The 18,760-nt window shown below is 34.7% G+C and overlaps 2 protein-coding genes across 2 annotated transcripts; one reads left to right on the forward strand and one right to left on the reverse strand.

Moving 5' to 3' along the window:
• Positions 1-4,905: 4,905 nt before the first annotated feature.
• On the reverse strand, positions 4,906-10,332 carry LOC133036601 (probable sodium/metabolite cotransporter BASS4, chloroplastic). The gene is made up of 14 exons (XM_061113134.1): positions 9,974-10,332; positions 9,661-9,772; positions 9,426-9,533; positions 9,207-9,274; positions 8,377-8,455; positions 8,194-8,252; positions 8,016-8,084; positions 7,726-7,839; positions 7,031-7,052; positions 6,789-6,856; positions 6,273-6,358; positions 5,515-5,644; positions 5,292-5,393; positions 4,906-5,195 (listed from the first exon to the last, which is right to left on the reverse strand). The coding sequence occupies exons 1-14, from the start codon at positions 10,133-10,135 to the stop codon at positions 5,121-5,123; spliced, it is 1,254 nt and encodes a 417-aa protein (XP_060969117.1). The 5' UTR covers positions 10,136-10,332; the 3' UTR covers positions 4,906-5,120.
• A 94-nt stretch (positions 10,333-10,426) lies between these two features.
• LOC133036599 (probable aspartyl aminopeptidase) lies at positions 10,427-16,416 on the forward strand. The gene is made up of 11 exons (XM_061113129.1): positions 10,427-10,624; positions 10,724-10,808; positions 11,001-11,136; positions 11,467-11,739; positions 12,284-12,425; positions 13,027-13,266; positions 13,687-13,819; positions 14,060-14,241; positions 14,949-15,061; positions 15,396-15,500; positions 15,968-16,416. The coding sequence occupies exons 1-11, from the start codon at positions 10,427-10,429 to the stop codon at positions 15,969-15,971; spliced, it is 1,611 nt and encodes a 536-aa protein (XP_060969112.1). The 3' UTR covers positions 15,972-16,416.
• Positions 16,417-18,760: the final 2,344 nt, after the last annotated feature.

Here is an 18,760-nt window from a genome sequence, read left to right on the forward strand (position 1 = left end):
AGTATCTTAGTAACCATTTCATAGCCTCCCAGTGTTGTTTACCTGGGTTAGACATGTACTTACTTAGTACACTAATGGCATAGGCTAAGTCAGGTCTGGTGCTTACCATTAGGTACATCACTGATCCCACTGCACTAGAATAAGGCACTTCACTCATAGATTCTTTCTCTGATGTAGTTTTAGGACATTGCTCCTTGCTTAGGTAGTACTGATTAGTCATAGGTTGCTTAGTTTGCTTTGCATTAGTCATAGAGAAATTCTCTAAGACTTTCTTGATGTAGTTTTTCTGATGTAGCCTTAGTGTCCCATGTTCCCTGTCCCTAGAGATGTTAATGCCTAGGATCTTAGCAGCCTTGCCTAAGTCCTTCATCTCAAATTCTTCCCTTAGCCAACCTTTCATTAGGTCAATCCTGGTCCTTTCCTTGCTCACAATGAGCATGTCATCTACATACAGTAGTAAGTAGATGACTTCATCAATCTTAGTGCCTTTGTAGTATAGACAGGTGTCATAATAGCTCCTAGAAAACCCCTTCTTGATCATGAACTCATCAAACCTTTTGTTCCATTGTCTTGGTGACTGTTTAAGTCCATACAGGGACTTAATCAGTTTGCAAACCAAGTCTTCTTTGCCTTTTTCCTCATATCCTTTAGGTTGTTGCATGTAGATTTCTTCCTCAAGTTCCCCATGTAGAAATGCAGTAGTTACATCCATTTGATCAACTTCTAGGTCAAATTGAGTAGCTATGGTAAGTATAATTCTGATGGTTTTATACTTAGCCACAGGTGAGAATATCTCATTAAAATCTATCCCTTCTTTCTGTGTAAATCCCTTAGCCACTAGTCTTGCCTTAAACTTCTTAGGATCTGTCTCAGTGAGTCCTTCTTTGTGTTTGAAAAGCCACTTGCATGAAACTATGCTCTTCCCTTTAGGTTTCTTCACTAGTATCCAGGTTTTGTTCTTTCTCAGAGATTCCATCTCTGTGTCCATTGCCTTGGACCATTTCTTGGCATCTTTATCAGTCATGGCTTCTTCATAGGACTTAGGTTCTGTCATTTCCACTCCCATAGCACAGAAAAATGCATAGGCTAGCACTTCTTCCCAAGCTGTGAAGCTGAATCTCTGTGTAGGTCTAGGAACCCTTCTAGTTCTGTCTCTGGTCAGTTGGTAATCTTGTATTGCCTCATTTTCTTGTCCTTCTTCAGTAATAGGTTCCACCTGAATGTTGTCATCCTGAACTTGGTCATTTCCTTCCAAGTTTTCATCTCCCTGAGTATTTTCCACCTGTTCTGGTTCCACCTGAACAGTATTAGGTTGAGTGTTCCTTGTTTGCATGTCCACAGATGTGCCTGCAGGGTTAGTGTCTAGAGTAGGACTAGATATTGCATTATTATTAGTAATACAAGGGAATAAATCTTCCTTAAAAACAACATCTCTACTGTTTATGGTTTTAAAACCTTGTTTCTCTCTTACCCATAATCTGTAGCCTTTAGTACCTTCAGGATAACCTAGGAACACACATTTTAGAGCTCTAGGCTCTAACTTACCTACACTTTGATGTGCATAGGCTGCACATCCAAATACTCTTAAGTTTGAGAGATCAGGGGGCTTACCTGACCAGATCTCCTCTGGTGTCTTGAATTCAATGGCACTGGATGGGCTTCTGTTCACCAGGTAGGCTGCTGTTAACACAGCCTCTCCCCAAAATCCTTTAGTAAGCCCAGATTGTAATAATAGGCATCTGACCTTGTTCATCAAGGTCCTATTCATCCTCTCAGCTACCCCATTCTGTTGAGGAGTAATTCTCACAGTTCTGTGCCTTTGAATTCCAACAGAGCCACAATATCTGTTAAATTCATCACTGCAAAACTCTAAGCCATTGTCAGTCCTTAGGGTTTTAACCCTTTGATTAGTTAAATTTTCCATTAGGGTTTTCCATTGTATGAATTTAGATAAAGCCTCATTTTTATGTTTAAGTAAAAATACCCAAACTTTTCTAGAGTGGTCATCAACAATAGACATAAAATACACATTTCCACCAAGTGTTGGAGTTTTCTCTGGTCCCCAAAGATCAGAGTGAACATACTCCAATATATGCTTAGTTTTATGAATGCCTGTTTTAAATTTCGATCTATGATGTTTACCTAAAACACAAGATTCACGAAGTCAACTTTACTTACTCGTCCTTACCGGTAATTTTTGATCACTCATGATCTGTAGTCCTTTTTCACTAATATGCCCCAGCCTTCTATGCCATAGAACAGCCTTTAGGTCTTCTGGATTGCTAGTGACTGCATTATTGCAGTGAGTAACTGGTTCTCCATCTAAGTAGTATAACCCTTCATGTTTGTGTCCTTTGATTATTGTCATAGCACCCTTACTTAGCTTCATTGAACCTGCTTCAATTTTGCTAACAATACCCATGTCATCTAGAACACTTATAGAAATTAAATTTCTAGCAAGATTAGGTACATACCTTACACCAGTTAGGGTTCTGACAATCCCATCAAACATTTTAAAATTTACACTACCTGAACCTTCTATATTGCATGTGTTGTTATTTCCCAGAATTACTTTGCCACCATTAGAATTTCTGTAATCAGTTAGGATTTCCCTAGAGTTTGTCATATGAAAGGTACACCCTGAATCCAAAATCCAGTCATCTTTGAAAGATGTAGATGCAACATAGACTTCACCACTATCATAGCCATCTGAGTAGTTTGCTTCTTGTTGCTTGTCATGTTGCTGTCTGTTTTGATCTGATCTTTCTGAAAACTTTCCACCTTTCTTGTTCTTGTATTTATTATTGTAGAAGTAGCAGTCTTTCTTGTAATGTCCAGTCTTTCCACAATAGAAACAACCTGTAGAATCACCAGAATCTCTTGATGGTGATCTATTCTTTCCTTTGTTTGAGTTTCTATGATGATGTGCACTATTACTTCTACCCCTGTTATGGTAGGACTTCTTGTGAGATGGCCTTCCTCTACTTAGGTTCATTTCACCATGTCCAGAATTGGATTTTTCACTCTTCATCTCTAAGTCTTTAGATTTTAGGGCTGAGATGACTTCATCAAGTGTGATTGAAGTCCTTCCATACTTGATTGCTGTCTTTACCTCTCTGTATGAATCAGGTAATGAATTCAAAATGATTATTGCCTGATTTTCATCACTTAGAGCTTCATTCTCTCCTGAATTTGCCAATTCAATGTGCATTCTGAGAAACTCATCAAGATTCTGATCTAGGGTTTTAGTGTGACTCATCTTAAACCCAAAGATCCTTTCTTTTAGGTAGATCTTGTTAGTTAGGGATTTTTGCTGAAACTGCTCTTCAAGTTTCTTCCAAATTTTAGCTGGTGTTTCTTCTTTATCAACCAATCTGATAATGGCATCAGAAAGGTTGAAAATTATGATTCCAGTGGCTGTTTCCAACAGTTCTTCTTGTTGAATCTTTGAAGTGTTTTCTGGCCATTCAATAGGGTCTTCAAGAACCCTAAGTAATTTCTGTTGAGCCAGCAGGGATCTGATCTTTCTCCTCCAGATCCTGTAATCACCAGATCCATCAAAACGATCAATGTCAACCTTGATATTGCTCATGTTAGAAAAATCAAAATTAAATTGAGTTGAGTTTAGGAAGATTTGTTTATTATCAGTTTGTGGAATTTCCACAGGTTTCCCACTGTCCACAGCTTCGTGTTGTGTTTCTTCTTCTTCTCCCAGTCTTGATCACTTTCTTGATTCTTTCTTGAGTTGATTTAAGCTTGAACCAAAGCTCTGATACCACTGTAGGAATTTGGCTTGGTGAAATTCCAAGTTTAACCTACACCAACTCAATTTTACAGTTAGAAACGACAGGGACAAATTTGTCCCAGAAAAATACAATTTAGAAACCCAATCAACGACAAAGAAACCTTGGCCGTTTCTTTCCTGCACGACAACGAAGCTTGTCGTTTTTTTTACTCACACGACAAATCGTTTAAACCAAACGATTTGTCGTTCTGGATTGAACAAAACTAAGTTCAATCAGAGCTAACCCTAGCTCATTTGCACCTTCGAACATTTGAGAGTTTCTCAAACTCTCTCTCTTTCTCTCTGCCTTCTCTCTGGTTCTCAAACCCTAGAACCAGAGATTCTTCTCGATCTATTGATCGATCTTACCCAGAAACCTTCCCAAAACACCACACAATACACACATACAAATATCAAGCATAGATCATTAGGTTAGGGTTAGAAAATTAACACCAGAGATTATAGAGGTTCGCCCTAAATCAGGGGTACGTCCTCTTTGAGCTCGCCTTGAAGACGATCTACAGATCTGCACTATTATGATGAAGATTGATACAAAGGTGAGAAATCCAAGTCACAACACTTTGACTGGTATTTCAGATTTGCTCTCTTTTCTTTCTATGTGTTTATCTCTCTGTATTTTCTTGGTTTCTCACTCACTAACACTTTTTCTTTCTTTGCATGAACATGGACTGCTGAGATTTGGAGCAGAAGCTTTCAGATCTTGCACTCTAGGGTTCGAGTTTTTTTGGTATCTCTCGACTGAGAGATCTGGTATGATCTAGTGTCCCTTTTATACTTGTAGTTTTAGGGTTGATCATAGATCTGGAAGTTAGTTACAGCTTCGGTTGTAACTAACAACCAGATCTTGATCCACTAGAGGCGAAGCCACCTAGGATCTGTTTTCTGTTGAGTTCTGGTTGTATTTATTTGTATTTTTTCTCTTCATCTGTAAAACTGTAATAATAAAGGTTACAGTGAGGTCTAATTTTAACACTCCTTTCAGTCTGGATATCACTGACAATTTTTTATGTAACTTCTTCTGAATAACTAACAATATTCTATAAAAATTATTACACTAAATCATGAGTTCCAAAATACTTAATTTGATATAACACATGAAATGTTGCTAAATACCATTACTACCTTTTACCATTTCTCCATGAATCATTATTGTTATTTAGATGTAAATACAAATAATTCGTAATGACACGTCCTTTTTCTTTGTCCCCCTGTTTACTTTCAATTCAACCATAAAAAAGTTAAAAATAGTGCAAACAATGAAGCACATGGGCTTGCAAAAGAATGTGAACTGAAAATAACTAAGTTTAATCATGAACTAAGAAGCTTTTAATTTCTTTGAGGAATTGTCATTCCGGGCCCAGAAGTTCACAAGAAAAGTATCCAAAATAATCTGCATTGATAATTACTTGTGTCAGCTCAGTAATAATATTAAATAGCTACAAAGGAAGGCCTGAATGAGAAGGATATGATAATGAGAGTAACCAACCTGGTTCAAATGTGCTGCAACGCAAGGAAGAACCAGCAAACCCGACTCACCAAATGCACCTCCAAGCTTCTCCACAACAGCCACCATTACAGGCAAAGTTTTCTACAGCACAAATCTCAGTGTATTATTAATCTTTTCTTATCTTACTAATTTTCTTAAACCAGACATGTTAAATAAAGGAACCTTAAACATTTAAGACGATAGCGATAAATGTATCACAAACCTGGCTTGCAACAAGTACAAAAGCAATGGAATTTTCTTCCTTGGCAAAAACTGATTGACCGCCCCCAGAGAGTGTTGAAAGACTTTTTATAACCATAATATTAAATGCTAATAGGATGAAATGCAGCACCCTAAAATACAAGAAATAAGTCACTTTACTGTAGATGACCACTTATTTGAGATTATAACATTACAACTAAGAGTGATCAAACTATCCAAACAGACCATGAAACATTCACTGATCGAGAGCTATTAAAACCTCAGCTCAAGACTGTCTATATACACTGTAATAAGGGAGCAATTGGGTATGTGTCAACATAAAGATAAATCTTATAGGAGACTATTTAACCTTCCAAATGAAGTGTGTATTGAATTAATCCAAGATGTGTCATCATTTATGAAATCATCAAATATGGTACAAAGTCTAGACCCAACTTCACCTAACCAAAACAAGGTTTTCTGACAGGAGAAGGAATTTCTTCACCTTCTCACTTTTAACATGTTGCTTGAAAATTGCAAGTCTAGGGAAAAAAATTGCAAAAGCAAATTAAAAGGTTTAACGTTCAAACTATTTGGTGACAGGAATAGAATGCCGGTATGTTCTTAAGTCCACTCATTAGAAAAACAGAGTGAACGTGATAACATGCAAATAAATAATTAGAACAAAAGGGAAATAGATTAAAGTTTCTGTATGAAAGAAAAAGCAGTGGATATTATACAGAATGAAGAAGCACAAGAAGAGTAAATGTGATAACTTACGCTCCAGCTCCAATTGCTACAAGAAAAACTTCTGGCTTAACCATCAATAGCAGAGGCCTTGACCTGCTAACTTGCATCCATGGAACCTGAATAATCATAACATATCTGAAACGTAAGTTCTTTTGGAAATATAGGCACCTAGCCCTCCTTTACTTAATAGATAATTACCTTAATTAGCTAACACTTAGTTTCAAAATTGAACTGGAGAAAATATGAATGAACCGTTCATCCACCACATACACAAATGCACTAAGTGCATATACTTTGACACCCATTTTATACTGTAAATTGTAGAAATATCCAAGTAATCATTTTTAAATTATACTGGACATAAAGTACATTTTACAAATAATCAACAGAAAATAACAAAACTAAGCCAATAAATACTGCAATTTCCCTATAAACCAAAAAAATAATACATCCTAATATAAGATTAATGCAGAATTGTGGTTAGGACATATTTTATATTTTATAAAAAGCATAAATAGAAGAACAGAGACAGGACATAGGTCTTACTAAACTTAAGAGTACGGCACTGATCTGAGAAAAAAGTTTGCGGTTTTGATCAACAAAGTCCGCAAGACCTGAAATATATTCAGGAAGGTTAGTAACAAAAACTACGTACAGTAACCCAACTAAGTAGGTATCCTTTGTGCAGTGTGATTTTATTCTTGATCCACCAGCAGGGTTCAAATGCATCATTATATCCTTCATAATAGCTAGAAAGGAAAATAACAAAAAAGCAATGACAAGCTCACCTCTGAAGGATTCTCGTACCACCTATTGAAAAGAAGGAATTTGTTAGCAAAATACACATGAAACAGTAAAACAGTGGACAGGATTCACCTCTGGACAACAAGCAGAGAATAGAGAAGTTAGATTCAAGGAAATTAGAAATATTGCTAGCGATAATACTTCACTTTTTCCCCCAACAGCTCACTGTAGGGAACATTAAATATTATCGCTAGCAATATAAAGTACATAAACAGAGAATATCAGAACTAATGCATGAGTAATGCAGAAATAGATCTCGACAAATCGTCTGTAGAAAGCATAACAAGTTTTAGATCTCTATAAGAGCCAACAAACTGCAGTAAAACTAGAAAAATTAGGTTGTACAGAAAATAATTTGCCATTATTTGAAAATAGTATTATCCTATTCTAAAGAATCATCGTATTATTAAACTAAAAAGCCTTACTCAACCAACAATAAATTAAAAAAAAAATACTAATCTTTTTAAGATTATGTGGTCATGGGGGAAAACAATGGAGGCACCAGCAAATTTATTGTTTGCAGATACTGAAACATAGATAATTACAGAAGGTATTACAGCATATAAACCTACATATTGAATGATTCCAAAAGTGAAGGACAAAAATTATTGTAACTAGCACTGAAATAAATACGTAAATATAACTTCTTTACAGATCTGCAAAGAAATAAATCAATTACCTTTCCCAAAATCAAGGGGACCAATAATGTCAGCACAAGACTTTTCAATAGTTGCTTAGTAGGAACAGATACACCAACTCCAGAAGCTATAAATTTTGAGATAGAAAATGGGATCTAAAAAGGTTACATATTAGCATACGCTTGTATAGATCAACTCTAGAAGTAAAGTTTTCAAACAAAGACATGAGATCTAAATCTCTTAAGTAACTTATTGTTTTGCTTTGCCACGTGTGAAATGATGAAGCATAGACAAAATAGTACCTCTTTCCTCAAGTGATTAAATAACTTACAATCAAAATTCCTAATAGATTAGAGATCACGGTCATTGCAAGAGCAAGGGCAGAGTTCCCTCCTGCGAGCTGCAATTAGGGAATGGAACATTTACAAATACTTCAAACAAACACTGCACAAGTTAGGAAAAACAAAGAAACACTTGGTATAAGTTACAATATTAGAGAATAAGCATACTTGAGTAAGTGCTACACCACTTGATAGAGTAGTTGGCATGCAACAAAACAAAGCGAGTCCTGTAAAAACAAAAATGTGCAATAAAGTAACAGCTGATGGTTCAAAAGCTCGTAAAAACTAAAGTTGTTTGAACCTTGGTCTTCTCAACCAATCTCTAAATAAAAGTAATCTTGATAAGTGAACCTGTAACAAACTCTTGAGGTTGAAGCTGAAGATGTAGTATTATCTTTGAAAAGTATGGGGTAAATAATAAAATAGAGATCTGCAATGTAAGTAAGAATTGAAAGATTAATAATGGACAAAACAAAGCCTACAGTCTTCAGCCAAACATAAATTGCACAGATTATGACCCCAACTTGAGGAACAGCTAGTAGAGTGATTTTCCCTGTCTATCTTTCAATCATTTTACTTGATGAATGTTTTTAGACAAGGCTTCAAGACTATGATGACAACATGATCTCTTTTCACTAAATTAGTATGCAGTTGCACATAAAGATCAGAAAAACGAATATAGGAACAGAAGACAAATGGCAGACATAAATTACTATTACTTATACATAATCTAATACAACATTCCACTTATTAAGAAAATGAAAATTAAGCGATCAAACACAGCAGCACAATAATATTCTAGATAAAAATACTAAAAAACACCACCAAATTTATAAGGAAAAGAAAAAATCCTTTCACTGTACATGATATTACTTTTCTATTGAAAACAAGAAATTTTCATTTTACTTTTATTGTTCTGTTATTTATAATAACAATGAATAATGAATATGTCCTGTTAATGGTAAAAAAATCTGCATAACCAAGAAAACCATAAAAAATGATATTTTCAGCACAAATCTATAAAATGATTTCAATTTCAAACCCTAGACTAAAGAAGTTCAAACTTCCTACATACACATCCATCCATGAACAGAAACATACCAATCAAATAAGTCCTGTATAGAAAGAAAAAGGGGGGGAAACAAAGAAAACAAAAGAAAATCATAAAAAAAATATCATACTAGCCCAAGAAGTCCCACAGGCCATGCTTCTCTAGCTGCACCAATGTCTGCACTACGCAACGTCAACCCTATGCAAATGTCCAATAAAATTCAAATTCCATATTTTCCATATTTGTATGTGTGTTGCTATATATGCTCAACTATATATAACACGAACAAAAGCCCGCATACTTGTAAATTATAATGAAGTTTAAAACTCAAGAAAAATGAAATTCAAACCTGAGACAATAAATATCCCAAATGTGCTAAACTTTGAGAGAGAATATTTATCAGCAAGACAACCTATACTGGGACATCCGAGGCCTAATGCTACTCCACCCAAAAGAGCTGCATTCAATATCCATCAGAAAGACCAAAGCTTTAATCAGGATTGTACTGACAAATGATAATGAAAAAGAAAAACACTTAAGCAACTCAAGAAGAAGATGTGGGCTTAAATATTATGAACCATCACCTAATGGAAGAAAATTTGTTGACGCAAAACTCAATAATGGTCTTGCCCAGAGTAACCCATCTGCTGATTTCGATACTTGATCAGCTTTAGCTCTTTTCCCGTTACCTTCTTTCTGATTCAGGATTCAAATTTACATCCAACAAGATAAGAAACCCAAATATTCGATCAAACAGTTTTCTTTAGACCATATTCATGTCATGGGCAACTTTTTTTTTTCTTTTCCCCAACTCAAGTTTTTCAGATTATTTTTCTGTATATTATATTGTACCAAAGAAAGAGGTAAAAAAAATTGGAGAATTAGAGGCGACAGGACCTGATTGGGAACATCGCAGGCTCTGATGGGTCTCGAAATCAAGCTTCTACGGCGAGAAAGTGAAATAGAGTAAGTGGGAGGAGAACTTGGGTTTCGGTAACGAAAGAATAGCGATTTGGTGGTTAATGGCGTGAAGATGAGGGTTTGGATGGTTCCCGCCATTGATGAGCTCCTCCCAATATAGAAAAACGGTAACTGTGGCACCCAATGTCAGGTGGAAGTGACTCGTTCATTAGTATGAGCGAATGCCGTTAAACGACATGTCGTTTTTTCAAATATTGAGGGTGTAAAATATGAACTTTTATTTATTTGTGATATTTGAAGAAAACATAAAAATTAGGGGAGTGAAATTATAATAATAGAAACATTAGGGGCTAAATGAGTAATATTTGAAAATTAAATAATTAAGAATAATATATAGTGAGAGTGAGCAAGCTTAAACCAAATCCAAAAATGGCGAGCCTAACTCGTCAGTTCGTTCTCCACCACCACCATCATCACCATCGTCAACCTCACGCCATCCTCAAAAGGTCCTTTCTATCATCCAAGCTTCCTGGCTCAGGCTTATCCACTCGTTATGCCCCACGCCCTCGCAATTTCTCCACCACTCCACTCCTTTGCTCCCTCTCTCAACCACTCCCTCAGCCTCAGGTCTTATTCTCTTTCTGTATTTGTACTATTTGTAATTGCGTATATATGATGCTTATATGAGCTTGGTTTGTTTCGAAATTCTGGCTTTCAAATTATTAGAGTTCGGATGTTGGAGCGAATCCATCCATTGTTGGGGATTTACTGGACTATCTCAATGAGTCTTGGACTCAATTTCACGCCACGGGTAATTCTTCATTGCTCTTCTGCTTTCTTAGCTCCACTGGGTAGTTAGTTATGCATTAGTTACAAATGTTGGACAATGATTTGCAAATTTCCTGGCATGGCACCATTTTATTTTTAGTAAATCGAATTTTAAGCTATAAAGTTTAAATTGTTTTATGTTTGTCTCAATTTTCGTTTTGTTTTTTCTGTACAGCTGAAGCAAAAAAACAACTAATTGCTGCTGGTTTTCATTTATTGAATGAAAATGATGAATGGAACCTCAAACCGGGAGGCCGCTATTTCTTTACACGAAACATGTCTTGTTTGGTTGCATTTGCTGTTGGAGAAAAGTGAGTAATGGAATGTAGTTCTACGAACCTTAAGTCTAATTATTTGAAGTGAAAAAAGGACAAGTTTCATTGGTAGTTTAGTTTGTGATTCAATTCAGTTTGACAAGTTTCTTTGGTTACAAGCATTTACAGTTACAGTCATGGTAGTTCTCCTTGTCTTCTTTCAAATTGTTGATTGGTTTAAAATTTCAATGTCCCTCATATAGGTATTTACTGTTATTCACATGTTACTTTATATGAGATTCTTTGTAGGTGTTAAGTCCCTTACACTATTGTTAGTCTTCTATATGTCTTGCAATTATCAATTAATGGCTTCTCCTAGTTTTTCAGATACAAGGTTGGCAGTGGCTTTCACGTGATTGCTGCACACACAGATAGTCCATGCCTAAAATTGAAGCCTAAATCGGCATCATCCAAGGCTGGTTATTTGATGGTCAATGTGCAGACCTACGGAGGTGGTTTATGGCATACTTGGTTTGACAGAGACTTAACTGTGGCAGGAAGAGTCATAGTGAGAAATGGCAATGATTCTTATCTACAGAAACTTGTGAAAGTGAAGAAACCTTTGCTGCGTATACCCACGCTTGCCATTCATCTTGACCGGTTTGCCTCACCTGAATTTACTTCTTTCTTAGCTACTCATGTTTGTAAATTCTTATATTCTAATGTAATTGATAAATGCTATTTGAGATTCTATTTTATATTAATATATATATTTATATATCTTTCTGGATTCTAGGACTTCTCAGATTTAAAATTAGACTGTGATGAAATTAAAGTGACATCTTTCTGGATTCTAGGACTTCTCAGATTTAGAATTAGAATTGTATTTCTAGTGGTTTGTGCCATGGATTTCGGGGATCTTTTAGAGTGAAAATCAAAATGGTATTTGTGGTGGTGGGTAAGGTGGTTTTTTAGAATCTAGAACCTTAGCAGATTTGGAATCAGAATAGTATTTTAGAATTAGAATTGGCTCTGTACAGAGCCAATGAGCTTGTATAGACTATTTGAGAAAGCATAGATTCTTCAACTGTCATTATTGAAAGTCTATGACATTCTACTTGATGAATTAGATAATGTCAATTCTCCCTTCTACTGCTCCTCTCATTCTGTTATCGCTGGCTTTTCTTTTAATTTGACTGAGCAGCACAGTGAACAAGGATGGATTCAAACCAAATTTAGAGACTCATCTAATTCCATTACTTGCATCAAAATTGGATACATCTCTGGACTCGACAGATAAAAATTCTACTTCTTCTAAAGATGCTCATCATTCAATGCTTATGAAGGTATGTCTTGTGTTTTTAAACAGGTTACTGGGTTTGCGTTTGTAACTTCTACAGGATATTGTTAAAAAGTTACTAAAAACATGTCTATATTTATCATCCGGCTCTAAATCAAGTTTCTGTTCTGCTACCCTTTATAATGCAAGGTGAAACGGCTTTGTGTGTGTGTTAAAATCATATCACATATCACTTCACAAAATTGGAGAAAAATCATGAAAAGAAAAAAGAAAAAGTCAAAAGCATTTATTGGATGTGAAAAGAGAAAAGCATTTTCATTGTCTGAAAGAATTGGATATCATCCTTTTTTCGTGTTGCAATCTCTTTACTGTTTTTCCATTAGTTTTGGAAAAGTCAATAGTGTCCATTAAAAGGATATTAATAAATGCAAATGTTTCTTCTATGGACTTGGATCGAATTTTACACTTGCAATGTTTCTAATAGTAACAAACAATCATCCATATATCTCGTAGCTGCTAGCTGGGTTCTTTCTTTTTCATTGGTAACTTTTGCTCTCTTTTAAATTACATGGTACTTGTTTGGTTTTGGATGGATATAGATTTTTACATTAATTAACCCAGATGGCATAATCAACTTTCTTATTCAGGTTTTGTCAGATGAGCTTAGTTGTGATGTTGATGACATAATGGATATTGAGTTGAATATTTGTGATACTCAACCAAGCTGCCTTGGTGGGGGAAACAATGAATTTATTTTTTCTGGAAGACTAGATAATCTTGCTTCAAGTTATTGTGCTTTGAGGGCTCTCATTGACTCTAGTAAATCTAGCAGTGATTTATCAAGTGAACAGGCAATCCGGATGGTTGCTTTGTTTGATAATGAGGAGGTAATCAATCCATATAAAGTTTATACTGTAGTTTTATCTTCATGCTTGTTAATTTTCATTGCATTTAAACCTGAAATGCCACGTATATGGAATTTAATGTATATCTACCTTTCTAGAACTACAATGTCTATTTTATTAAACTCTTAAGTTATGTGATTGAAACAAATGCAAGTATAAATCCATTTTCAAAGGGATCAAAAAAAAAAAAAAAAGAATTTATTTTTAAATGTATCAGTAGTTGTTTATAAATTCATCTAGCCTAAAGGCAGCTTGTTTTTTCTTGAAAATGATTGTCATTGTGTGGTCTCTTACAATTTCTTTCGTCTTGGATCCGAGTTTTACTCGGTTCTTTGCTTATCAGATAATTATGTATGTGGAGAGATGATATATTTGGCTCACAACTATTAATTCTAAGTCTAGGTGGGTTCAGATTCAGTTCAGGGGGCTGGTGCTCCAACCATGTTTCAGGCCATTAGACGCATAAGTAGTGGTCTAACAGATTCATATGCTAGTGAAGGTGCTTTTGAGCGCACAATTCGCCAATCATTTCTTGGTATGATATATATTTTCTTCAAAACAAAATGTCTTTTATCATTTTAACCGAAACAGAACACCCACCAATATATGGAACTGACTCAAAGTTAAGGCATTTCAACTGCAAGTGTTAATGGCCAATCTAGAGGAAGTTTTCACAATATGTGTCTTGTTTACAGTTTTGCTGATGTAGTTTCTATTCTGGAGTTTATGTTGCTAATAAAGTTTCTAAACTCAATATTCTGGTGCTTTTTAATAGTTTCTGCAGATATGGCTCATGGAGTTCACCCTAATTTTATGGATAAGCATGAAGAACACCACCGACCAATGATGCAAAAGGGACTTGTTATCAAGCACAATGCTAACCAGCGGTATGCTACTAGTGGAATCACATCATTCCTCTTTAAAGAAGTTGGGAAGATTCATAACCTTCCATTTCAGGTAGTATTCATTTGCTGTCATGGTTTGATTAACCTATTCAATCATTTCATCCTGTTCTTAATGAGTCAGTAAGCATCCAATCACTTGAAACTTACTCAGTGTATCTGAATAACTAATTTTTTCATTCTTACGTTTACTCAAGATTTTTGTGAAAACAAGCAAAATGATATTCCCTCTTTCAACCAAAAGAAGGTTATATAACATGAAATTCATTATTTTTGTGAACTAATGCTATCAGTAATTCCAATGAAATGAAGTGATAATATTTACTTTTTGTCATTAGCTCTAGAAATAGAACCCTTGTTCATTAATCTTAATTATAATTGTTGGTCCAAGGAAAAAAAATCAAATTAAATAATTTTTGGTCCAAGACTCATTAACTCCTGCGGCTTAAGTCTCAAAACCCCACCTAAAAAATGAATTAAATCAGGAATCAGAAGTTAGGTACTTATTCTCAAGTTTATTCATCTTCAACCTTTCAAGTGAGGGATGTAAATTATAATCATACCCCTGATGTTCTATAGTGTAGTCATTCTTGCCTCCAGATTTAGTTTGAAGCACCGGGGATGAGATAGGGTATATATGGTAAACAGTTGACACTTATAGTGCGGAATTCTCTAGAATACTTGCTCATTTTTGTCGACACACATCAGGTTTCACTTCAGACAATAAGTATTAATTTGAGCTATATTTTTGCTTTTGAGTAGGAATTTGTGGTGAGAAATGATATGGGATGTGGATCAACAATAGGTCCTATCCTTGCTTCTGGTGTTGGCATCCGTACTGTTGACTGTGGAATAGCCCAACTTTCAATGCACAGGTATCTATGACTATCCTTCCTAATTTCAGTGAAGATTCTCACCGTACCCTTTAAAAAGATGCAAACATTTAGTCTGTTGTTAATCTTCATTTAATTTAAATTTCTCTCTTCTTTAAAAAAAGAAAAGAAAAAAGCTCATTCAAGGTTAAACAAACTTTCTTAGCATAATTGTGAGACTATCAAATTTGTGGGTATAGCCTTTGTGAAGTAAAGATGAAAGACTCTGTCACTTAGCTCATTGAACAGAGATAGAAGAAAAGAATGATATATGTTCTCTTGGATCTTGGTACTAAAATCATTAATGTCTTATTTATATTGCCCTTTTTACCTGCAGTGTGAGAGAAATATGTGGAAAGGAAGATATTGATATTGCTTACCAGCATTTCAAGGCATTCTACAAAAGCTTCTCAAGTATTGATATGAAGCTAAATGCAGACTGGTAAAGTTCTCTTCAACCTTTGTGTTATCACGATATTTTCATCTTGAAAGATAGAGCAGAGGGGTTTTGTAAGTTTCAGGTCTGGCCTTCTCTTGAGATGGGTTAAATCATTGCATTATTTTGGGTGTCCTTTTTCAATACTTCATTTTAGTTCGTCTTTTTTTAGAGCTAAATGACGAAGCTATCCATTGATATGAGAGTATTATTCATAGATACTCTTCCTATATATATATCCACTTATATATCAACAGTTTTATTATGAATTTTGAAGATGGACTTCTATTTAATGGAGATCCAAAAGTCAGTAATTATGCTAATAGCCCCTAAAGTATGGGCATGATTAAGAGAGCTTTTATTCATAATTTTTCACCAAACAATTTGATAGTTTAGGACATTATTATTTTATCCATAATCTCATTTTTCTTTTGCTTCTCTCTTTTTGGGACTGGACATGTATGGTTGACTAGGTAACAAGAATTCTAGTTGAAGCAAAGATACAATCATTCTTTGTTTGAAGATTGTTCTCACTCAAGGAATATAGGTTTCAAAAAGGTAAAATGACTTTTTTGAATGATCAAGATTTGCTGAATTTGATTGAACCCGAGGAGGAAGTGGAGTTATCATCACTTTCACTGTTAGAATTCTGACTGGAGTTTGCTCTAGACAGTTTCCGTTTCAGCTCGGTCAGTAAAGCTTGATTCTCCTTACTGAGTCTTTGAGCTTTCTTCCTCAACAATTCATTTTGCTGGATTATGTAACAATTCTGCAAATACAGCTCCGAGTTCACTTTATCCATTTGAGACTGCTCTGAATCTGAAATTATGAAGAAAAAAAAAAGGATAATGTTCTCAAATATAAATCATTGTTGGTAGTAAGAAACTATTGAGTAGCATCCAATAAACACAAACAATTCAATTAACATAGTAAAATTGAGGGTTTTCATAAGGTTAGAATAAAAGTTTGAATTGAATGTGCATCAACTCTATCTCTCAAGAATTTATGGGAAGAAAGGTTAAATGTATTAGCCTCTTGGGACTAATTCAATAGGCCGGGAGTTTTCTTGTCTTTTTTTCTTTTAGCAATGATAGCTTCATTGATAATAATATATTCTCACACTAACTAAAATTAAAATATGTAAATAACTTTGAGGAATATATTCTAACCAAGTTGTTTATCCATTCTAAGCAAATCTATTAGCAGCATGAATTAGGAATAGGCACACACTCTTGGAACTAGGTTGGGTGAGTAGAGTATGAATGGATTGAATGAACTATGAATTTCATGTGCCCATATATGTCATCTCATAAACAATAATCTTCAATCTAGGATAGAACAAGAGGCATGGATAAAAAAGAAACCCCAAAATCATAAGAAGAGGACTTTGGTGATTGACATTCCAAGGATTGGTGTCATATGGAAAGAGTTGGGAGTAAAAAGAAAAACAAACCTTTTATCTTATATATGGAGAAACAGGCGGAGGCAAATTCTTAGACAGAGATAGAGCTATTGTTTTGGGTTGAAGAAATTTATATAGGAAACAAAAAAGAACCCAAAACCATATGATATACTGGAATGAACAAACCCCCATTAGCAAAAGCCTCCTTGTCTGCCTTTTTCCAGTATGAAAACTAGTTCACTTTAACCGTTACTAGAGGAATAAAGGAGAGAAATATGGGTTCTACTCATTAGCATGTCTCAAGAAAAGAATATCTTTAAAGTGAAGTTGTTTCAGAGGTGCACGTAGGAGTGACTAGGCTTGATTGAGTCACAAAAAAAAATAGAGGATATAAAATTAGAGTAATAATAGATGTACACTTATTTTACACATTTAATTTGCCCATCATGATGTGACATGCATTTTAAACAACACAATGAATCTCACCTTAAAAAAATTGAGTATAAGACACTTCTAAAAACTCAAACTATACATACTTTTTACATGTGTTTAATTTTAGTCATATATAATTTTAAATAAAAATTGTATCATCGAGATTAATTATGCATGTAAAAAGAAAAAAAAAATTGAATACATATCATATTATGGTGTGTAAATTAAGTATGTAAAATGGGCTGCATCTATGATCTATCATTACTCATAAAACGAAGGGAAAAAAGAATTAGAAAGGAAAAAAAGAGTTAGATTGCTTTAGAACAATTAGAGAAGTAAATGTTATGTTTATCTGAAAAACAGAAAATGGATGAAAGAAGCACAGCACTCGTGTTTGTATGCTTGTTGTGACTGTTAACAACACAAAGACAGCAAAATTAGGGGAAAGTTGAGTTCATGCAATGCAAAGCATCAGTCAGCAGAACAGACCATAGTTTGGGTTTGTTTCTAAATTGGATATACTTTCATTTCGAACATATACCATGCAAACACACACACACATAGTGAGAAAAAGTGTTTTTTAAACCGTCTGACTGATTTCGTTAGATTTAAATCAAACGTTTAAAACGGTTACCGTAAATGATTACTTTATGAACTTGTACATACATTCTTGCACCCTTACTTTATCCAATCAGCATAATAATTGGCTTAGTTTTTTTAAGCAAGGTAAGAACAACATTGGTATCATATTGATATTATACTCGTGCATTGCAAGCGATTTGATTGTGAAACTCGTGGGGTCCTTTCTTACAGGTTACACATTACAATACAAGGGCTGAATCTGAATGAAAATGATAGTGTAGTAACAGATATTGCAACATAAAATAAGTCATTGAACAATGGAAGAATAGGGTTAACTATCAAAAGCTTATGGAGGAGAAAGAGGAACATAATTACAGATTTTGGTCTAACGATTATAATGGATACCAGATTATGATATGTGTTTACAAATTTTCAAAAACTCAATATAATTAAATAAGAACTAAGAAAAATGAATCAAATATAAGAAATAGAAATGAAGATTTTTATGTGAGTATTAACAAACTCTAGTTCACAAGTCAATTGTATTGGGTTAAGAGCTCTAGCTCTTTACTATAGTGTTTAAGTTATGAATTTCCAACCCTTAGCATGAAGGAATAATGTAGTATTTATAGGTTAGGATTCGAGTATGGTCATACCCGAGACCTGCTAGGATTTGCGTGTAACATGGCCCACTAATAAGGTAATAGTAATTACATATAATACATTGACTTAGGACCCATGGATTGGGAGAACCTGTGGCCCGTGGGGATGTGATCTTTTGTATAGCGGAGACCACTTGGGGTTGATAGGTGGCATGAGTGTACAGCCTCTGCATATTGTAATTGTTAGA

The sequence above is a fragment of the Cannabis sativa genome, chromosome 1 (genome assembly GCF_029168945.1).
Source record: "Cannabis sativa cultivar Pink pepper isolate KNU-18-1 chromosome 1, ASM2916894v1, whole genome shotgun sequence".
Classification (NCBI taxonomy): Eukaryota; Viridiplantae; Streptophyta; class Magnoliopsida; order Rosales; family Cannabaceae; genus Cannabis; species Cannabis sativa.